Source organism: Equus quagga, chromosome 7 (assembly GCF_021613505.1).
Source record: "Equus quagga isolate Etosha38 chromosome 7, UCLA_HA_Equagga_1.0, whole genome shotgun sequence".
NCBI lineage: Eukaryota > Metazoa > Chordata > Mammalia > Perissodactyla > Equidae > Equus > Equus quagga.
In genome coordinates this window covers 68,842,596-68,851,371 of record NC_060273.1, presented here as the reverse complement: position 1 = coordinate 68,851,371, position 8,776 = coordinate 68,842,596, and the positions used below count along the sequence as shown (strand labels likewise).

Sequence of the window (8,776 nt, the reverse complement as noted above, 5' to 3'; positions counted from 1 at the left end):
AGTGGAGTTGTGAGGTTGTACGGTAAGTGTATACTGACTTTATAAGAAATTGGAAAATTGTTTTCCAAAGTGGCTATATTATTTTGGATTCCTACCAACAATTTATGAAAGCGTCCGTTGCTCTGTATTCTCACCAATACTTCCTACTGTGGCCTTTTGAATTTTAGCCATCTTAATGGATGTGTAGTGCTACCTCATTGTGGTTTTAATTTGCATTTACCTAATGGCTAGTGATGTTCTGCATCTTATTCTGGGCTTATTTGCCGTTGGTCTGTCTTCTTAAGTGTTTGTTCAAATACTTTTCCTCTTTAAAATTGTCTTCTTAAAGAAATTTAAGCTTTTGCTGTGAAGTAATTATAGATTCAAAGGAAGGTGCAAAGAAATGCATAGGGAGGTCCAGGTACCCTTCTCCCAGTCTCCCCAGTGTTGACATCTTGCATAATTATAATACATTATCAAAACCAGGAAATTGACGTTGGCACAATCCATAGAGCTCATTCAGATCTCTCCAGTTGTATATGCGCTCACTGTGTCTGTGCATGTACTTATGCGTGTTTGTGTCTATAGCTCTAAGCAATTTTATCACACGTGTAGCTTCCACCACCACAATTGAGATGCTTAACTGTACCATCACCACAAGACTCCTTCGTGCGTCCCCTTTATAGACCCCCTCACCCCCTGTGCTCCCCCATAGCCCTAACTCCTGGCAACCACTAATCTGTTCTTCATCTCTATCGTTATGTTATTTCACAAATGTTATATAAGTTGAATTAAGCTGTATGTATCTTTTTTTAGATTGGCTTCTTTGTCTCAGTATAATAACCTTGAGGTTCATCAAAGTTGTTGCAAGTATGAATAGTTCCTTTTTATTGCTGTGTAGTATTCCATAGTATGGATGTACCACAGTTTATTTATTCACCCATTGAAGAGAATTTGCATAGCTTCCAGGTCTGGCTATTACAGATAAAGCTGCTGTAAGAACTCATGTACAAGTTTCTGCTCGAAAATAAGTCTTTACTTCTCTGGGATAAATACCCAAGGGTGCAATTGCTGAGTTGTATGGTAAGTTCCTTTTCAGTTTTAAAAGGAATTTTCAAACCATTTTCCAGAGTGGCTGTACCATTTTACATTTCTATTAGCAATGTACGAATGATCCAATTTCTCTGCATCCTGGTCAGCATTTGGTATTGTCATTATTTTTTATTTTAGCCATTTATCAGATCTTATCAATGTTTTGTTAGATTTATATACCCCAGTAAGTATTTAATTTTCTTTGGAGCATTTGCAAACGGTAATGTGTTTTTAATTTCAGTTTCCACATGTTCATTCATAGTGTATAGAAATGTAATTGATTTTTGTGTGTTAATCTTGTATCCTGCAACCTGTGTACACTCACTTAATAGTTCTATGAGTTTTTTGGTTAGATTTCTTGGGATTTCTGTGTAGACAGTCATGTTGTCTGCAAATAGAGATAGTTGTATTGCTGTAGGATTTTTCTAGAGGTTTCCCTGTATTTCTGTACTGAGAGATTTTTTGGTATCATGAATGGGTGAATTTTGTCAAATGCTCTTTTTGCATCGATCGATAGGATCCTGCAGTTTTTCTTTTCTCACTTGTTGGTGTGGTGGATTAAATGGATTGATTTTTGAATATTGAACCAGCCTGGCTTACCTGGAATACATCCTGCTTGGTCATGAGATTTTTTTCTTTTTAGATATTGTTGGATGGTCCTCTGTTTTTTACTCACCCTGATATTTACTCTGACAAATGCAGAATCCAGAATGGACCCTTTTTATAAATGAGCACAACCATATGCCATAGCTGCTTTCTTGGTACAAGGGAATTATTGCCTCAGGCCCGATTCCCAGCCGCTATGGTGCTACGTGAAGGCAGCAACATCGGTATTATGTATGTTTGGGCTGGATAATTCTTTGTTGTAGGGACTGTCCTGTGCATTGTAGCATGTTGAGCAGCATCCCTGGTCTCTACCCACTAGATGCCAGGTGCACCCCACCAGTTGTGACAACCAAAAGTCCCTCCAGACATTGCTAAACGTCCCCTTGTGTGTGTGTGGGGAGGGGGGGGGTATGGAAATTGCCCCCTCTGCCATTGAGAGGTTCTGTCTTACTACGTTTAGTCCCTACCTACCCCTAGCTGGGGGGATGTCTTTTTATCTTGGCCATGGAACAGAGGTGAGTGTGTGGTTACGGATACTATGAAAAGGTCTGCCTTTTTAATAGTAGCGATAAAATATCTAACATCTCCTGAGCATTTATTATGCCAACTCTGCTAAGCATTCTGCCTGTATTATCTCCCTTAGTACTCAGATCCAGGGAGAGAAGGTGCTGGCAATATCCCCACTTTTCAAACTGAGACATAAAAAGTTAAATAACTTGCCCAAGATGACACGTTTTCTCAGTGGTGGAGCCACATCTGTCTGACTCCAGCCTCGAGTCTTTGCCCTGAGGTCTGCTTCCCTGCTGCTGGTTCTGTCGCTCCTCCCCTCTCAGCCCTCAGTGGACACAGAACATTTACAGCCCTCGTCTGGGCACCTAAGTCCTCCCACATTCCAGCTTAGCCCATCGGAACTACCCCTCCTTGTTCAAATACTCAAAACATGTATGCCTTCTCTTTAGGCTGTTCTCTTAGGCTAGCTGGCCCTTCTCTGTGCTAAATCTGAAGCTCAATTTTAAGACCCAGCTCAGATGGCTGCTTCTCTCTAGAACCTTCCCCAGCCGTGTCGGTCAGAATTTATAGCTCCCTCCCTAGCAACGACGTGACATCACTTCTCTGGTTAGCCTCATGGCTTCTGATGCTAGAGAGATGTGACTCCTTGGCCACTTTCCCTAGATCATGAGTTACTTGAGGGGTTGATCAGATCAGACTTGACCTCCCAGTGCCAGTCCGTGGGGCTGGTCATGTGTCTGGAATGGGTTGGTTACTAAATTCAACGCAGCTTCTTCCAGTTGGGAGTGATGCCTGGCCTGTAAGGTGCTGTCACTCTATATATTTTGAATTTGGTATCAATCAAACCAAGCACTTTCCTTGGTTGGACCCATAGATTTGTTGAGGAACCTTGAGAAAATTCTAAAGGCTCGTCTTTCCCAGCCCAGTCCCTGAGGGAGTTCCCGCTCTTCGCTCGGTGGGACAGCCTGTGCCTCTCCTGATGATGCAGCTGGCAGAGGCCGCCTGAGAGCTTCTGGGCTGCCCTGAGATGCTGCCGCCCGGGCTGTTCTTCAGCACGTGGGCCCAGCTCCCTTGCAGGTTGGCATTTCACCAGTTCGTCATGTGGTACAGGAGGGTGGGTCAGCCGTTCTCTGCTGAACTAGCTGTGGGCCCGGAGCAAGCCACAACATATCTGAAAACTTTCGTGCTATATCTTTTTTCCCCCCTCTGTTTTTTAGACTCTCCATAATCTTCAGCCCAAAAGAGAGTAGTTTTCCTTCCAAGGCCTTTGGCTTTGCTGGTCTTCCACCGTAGAGACTCACTTTTGGGGGTTCTAGGGGTGGCTTCAGTCCTCCCAACAAGACCTCACATGCCTCCCTCCAGAGCACAGCTCCGATTTCTGCAAGATACACCTGCCTTCTCTATAAGGTCGTGAAAAGCCCCACGTGAGGGTGCCGTTGCTCAGGCCCGCCCTCCCTCCACCGCCACCCCAAGGAGCAGTCTCACTATTCTTTTGCCATCGTCCCGGCGGATTCCAGCTGCCCTTCCTCACGGGCCGTGGTCCTAAGTCCTCGCCCCTCAGCCCTGTCCTGGCTGCCCTCTTCCAGCAATGCTCAAGGTTGCCCTGTCGCTCTTAAGGTCCAGCCTCAGAACTGGATGCCGGATTACAGGAGTGGCCTGCCGTTGAGCCCCAGCGCTGGGCCAACCCACCTCCCCAGATCTGGACGCTCTGGTTCTGTTAACACCACCCAGAATTATACTGATGTTCTAGGCCTCCGAACTCAGCTGGGTCATGAGACTGAAGCCTCTCCGTCATTCTCGCTGCTGTTCCTCAGTCCTCTGATGTCCTGTATCTGTCATTTGTTTCGTGAACCCAAGTGTCAGGCACAGAGCTGGAGTCAGGCAGCCCTGCCCTGAATCCTGTCGCTCGAACTGAGTGTCTTCGCTTTAAGTCTGTAACATAAGTTGCAAGCCAGTTAATTTCTGTGTGCCTCTGTTCCTCCATCTGTAGAATGGAGGTGACGGCACTTAGCTCCTGGGGTTTTGTGAGGATCAGATGAGGTAAGATATGCCAAGGCCTGCTCAGCAGCTGTCATGCAGCAAGTGCCAGTAAAAGGTGGTAGCGAGATGCTTATGGTGGACTGTAAAAACACCCAGCCCAGAAGTCAGGAGACCTGGGCTCTGCCTTTCTCTGCCATCGTCTGCTCTTTCAGGTTCAGGACATTTGGAATCACAGCCCCAGGGCCTTGAGATGGGAGAATTCTCCTGGAAACCTTCAGGGCTTCAGTGGCTCAGTAGGCTGGGTCTTGATCCCAGAGAGCCCTCTGGTGGCTGATCCATGAAGGTGCAGGCTCAGGAGAACAAGGGAAGGGGGCCCTGGTGGGCAGGTGGGCTGTGGGGACAGAGGCTCCCGCATCCAGAGGTCTCCCATCTAGAAGTGATGTTATAGGGCGATCCTGAGGCTGGGGGTAGAACCTGAATGTGGGTCTCACCTCTGGGACGTTCCAGCTGTGAGACTTCGGACAAACCCCTTCTCCTCTCTGGGCCTTGGTGTGAGGGCATGGGGAATGAAGATGGACTAAATCAGTGTTTCCCAAAGATGCTTTAGGGGACCTCTGGATAGTCATTTTTAAAATCTGACTGCTTATGTATTTTCATGTGTGCTAGCAAAAATAGTAATTGTCAAATCCTTTAGTGTATGGATATTATCATTTTAAGGTGAGTAAAAAATACTTAAAAAAATCTGGAAGAAAAATATTAAGTAAATAATAGTGCAGGTGGTATTCCATCAGGGCAAAAATCATGAAAATGGTAAGCATGACAACAGAAATTTGGGCAACACTGGACTAGATTATTTGTGGTTTCCTGCTCAGTTGTGATAAATTAATCCTATCTTTATATTACCTGTTGTTATTTCCTACATGGTGGTCACCATTGATTGTTTATGCTGCTATAAGCTCTTTGTGTTTATTCCCCAGAACGGTATTACGAGGGAGCTATTATTTACTGTCTCCATTTTACTGAGAGACAGAGGGCAACTGACACCTGCCTGAGGCCACATTAGGGTGTGGCAGAGCGGGATCAGGGCTGAGCCCCCACCCAGGGCCAGTCTGCTGTGGTGCCTCCCACGGATGTGCCTTCTCTGCCCCACCGCCGTGGGAGCCCGATGGCAGGGACTGGGCTGCCCAGTCCTGGTGTCACCTGCAAGGTCTGCCGTGACCATGGTTGCCCGGTGATGCTCACATCCAGCGGCGCCACAGGGCGAGCTGTGGAGCAGTGGCCACGGCCACGGGCTGGCTCTGGGCAGCAGGGGGCTGGCTTCCCAAGGCCTGTGACAATAAGTGCCCGCTCCCTGACCAGTGTGATGCGTTGCAAAGAGTCCTGGCCAGCGGTGAGCAGTTCTAAAGTCTTGTCCTGGGCCTTTCACTAACCTGCTGGTTAACAGACTTATCTACTAATTGCAGACAATTGTAGCAGAGTTGGAGGCATTTTTTCCAAATGGTGTCCTGGGCCCCACTCCCAGAGGGTCTGACCTTGTACGTCTGGGGTAGGGCTCCGGGATCTGACTTTAGCCATCTTGCTAGTTGTGGGAATCAGAGACCTTGATGATCTCCTGGGTCCCTTCCAGTCCCCAAGGTCCATGAGCCTCAGCGTGGAAGGGCCTGGAGGCCTTCCTGCCCTGCCCCTGACTCAACTGCAAACGGGCCAAGTGACACAGAAAATAACAGTAAAAAAGATATTTTATTGTTAAAAAAAAAACAAATGACCAATGAAACCATGCATCCCGTCACGCGTGCTCACAGTCACACGCACAGCCGCGCACCACCCACACAAATTCGCTCTCACCCACACAGATCCCTCTCCCTGTCGGCAGCACCCCTGTGGGTAGGAGTCTCTATTGCTCTTCCTTTGACTTTGTCTCCAGAAACAGCACACGTGAAAAGTCACTGGACCAGAAAGAGGGATTGGCAGGGGAGGGAGTGGCAAGGCTACCAGAATTCTCAGGTCCCTGCCACTCCTGGCTACATACACACTGCACATGTGTACACACGTACTATACATGGGTGCCCACATGTGCAGACACGCGCCCGCATTGACCCTCCATGCGTAGGGTTGAGTCACTGCAGGTAACACTTATGTTGGCAGGCATGTGAAACGAGGGGCAGGAAAGGGCGAGGGGTCCAGCCTGGACACTCTGATGTCCAGCCCCCTGCCTCCACCCTGTCCTGAAACGAAGTCTTAGTTCCTTGTGTCTAGGGAAGAAAAATCCCTTTGGGACAACTCATCCTGACAGCAAGATTGAAAAGTGCCTAAGAATTTTTTAAATGAAAATTACATCCTTCCTGCCTTTGGCCCAAAGTGCTTGAGAAACTTGGGATGAAGAACCCAGAGTTCTGTGAGGTCTGAATTCTTTAGCAAAGAAGGTCCAGGGCTGCAGGAATCCTGGCGGGCCCTTGCGGGTAGGAAGTCATGGACTTAAAGAGCTGGAGCAGGCTGCTCGGACTCTGGATTAGAAGAGTGGGACCAAGTGAGGCCAAGTGATGCTCCTTATGACCATTGTCACCTTGTTCACTATCTTATCCCTGATGCCTGCCACAGTGTCTGACATGGAGCAGACACTGCAGTGAATGTATAAATGAAGTGGGTGCACAGTGACCTTTGGTACCCATTCACCTGCTGCTCACCTCTCAGCCCCTAGGACACCCTGTGGCCCTCAGGGTCAGGTGACCCTGGACCTCATGTCTATAGCAGGTGTCGTGGTTGCCAGTCAGGCACGAACCTGCCTCTGCCTCCAGAATGGAGCTGCAGGCAGGTATACACATGCACCCTGATGGAGCTTATCCAGTCCTTTGGGCCCTGCCTCCCTGGGGGCTGAGAGATGGCAAATCAGTGACATACTGCCTCTTGCCCCTCTCAGAGTCAGTTTTTCCTGGCTTTCCAAGGTAACTGCTCTGTGCATCCCCTTTCTGTTGGGGGCCCTAGTGCTTTTTCTAAAGCTCTACCCTCAGCTTCCCTCCATCGTCAGGGACTAGCTGGGGGTCTGGAAGAGCACATTTCAAGGTATGGCAGCCTGGACTGGGTATGGGGGCTCCCCCCCCCACTTTCCCAGCCATGTTCAACTCACTCCCTCTAAGACAGGAGGAAGGGGCCAAGCCCTTGGCCTCCCACCTGCCTTCCTCTGAGGACAGCTAGAACATGACCTCCTCACAGCTCCCATAATCACTCTCCACCATGTCAGAGCCCTCATAGTTGGGGGGTGCTTGGGGCTGGCCCCGGCCTGTGGGAATCCCACCCCCTACCTCACAGTCGGCATAAGAGGGCCCGGCCCGGCTGAGGCGCATGCTCACCCCCTTGGAGCCCCCCTCTGCTAGGCAGGGCCCTCCCCCTCCCTGCCGGAACTGTGAGTGGTAGTAGCTGATGGCTGTGTACTCGTTGAGACAGGGGGCCAGCAGGTGCTCCCGGGGACTAGGGGGCCGTGGGGGCATCAAATCTTCCAGGTTTTGGTTGCTGTAACGGGGTGGGAGGGGTGCCCGCTTGTTTTCCATCTCCAGTGGGAAGGGGAAGCCCCCATAGAGGCCAGTGGGGTCCGGCATCACAGCTGGGGTCTGGTGGCGGTGAGGTGAGGGTGGCAGAGGGCCTGGGGCCACGTCAGGGTGGGGATATTCCCAGCATTCCTTCCTGGAGTAAGTAGGGGGCCAGACCGCGACTCCGCCTGGGTACACTGAAAGGGAACAGCAAGATAGGGTGAGCTCTGAGTTTCCCTGGCAAAGGTTCCAGCTGGCCTGATAGCTACAATCTATAATTTAGCATGTAGTGGAGACGGCCCAAGGAGTGGGTCAATATGTGGCTCATCTATGCGTGTTATCTCTGGCAGCTTAGGTTGATAGCTAGAATCCAATGGGGTCAAATTCAAGTCCAGTGGTTCAACGCAAAGTCAGCCCATCTTGGAAATCTACCTCTGATCCGAGGGTCAGTGAACAAGGGAATAATATGGATGTCTCCAGTAGCTACTGGTTGAGTTTTGTCTCCTTAATTGAAGGAAACAGACACACAGTTTGGAGGTCGATGCATGATGGCATATACCATAGAGGGCAATTAAATGAGATGTGGCTTGGAAGATTGGAGACTAGGCATCTTTGGTCCTAGCTGTGTTGCTGCTACTGAATAGTTGGGTGAGTTAGAACAAGTCACTGTCTTTATGGGCCCCAGTTACGCTATTGGCAAAAAGTTAATGAAAATATCTGTTTTAACTATTGGTGAATAAGCCAGAAAATACAAAGTGTTTACAAATTCACCTCCTTTTGAGCCAAAGATTGTGGGGGTGGTGAAGGTCCCTCCTCTAGGCCAGCCAGGTCTGCCGTTCCAGATTGGGTGGACTACTGCTTCTTTTTCCCTTCCCAGAAAAGCCCAAAGCCCCTTTTCACTCCAGGGATCCTACCCACCCCTATCCAGGGTTTATAGGTTTCTGCCATGGACATCAATCCTACGAAATGACTTGGAATTTAGAGGTGTGGGTCCTGGTGCAGAGGAATAAGCCACAGACTCTGAGTCCAGAGACCTGGCATCTGTTCCAGTCCACTAATACACTGTGACCTTGAACACATCCCTT

General features: G+C 49.1%; 1 protein-coding gene across 1 annotated transcript in view; it reads right to left on the bottom strand.

Moving 5' to 3' along the window:
- Nucleotides 1–5,888: 5,888 nt before the first annotated feature.
- The window catches only part of FAT2 (FAT atypical cadherin 2), a 78,467-nt gene continuing 75,579 nt past the window's right edge, over nt 5,889–8,776 (bottom strand). Inside the window, exon 25 of the mRNA XM_046667771.1 lies at nt 5,889–7,888. Coding sequence (XP_046523727.1) covers nt 7,356–7,888 — 533 coding nt within the window. The 3' untranslated portion in view covers nt 5,889–7,355. The remainder of the gene's footprint in view (nt 7,889–8,776) is intronic.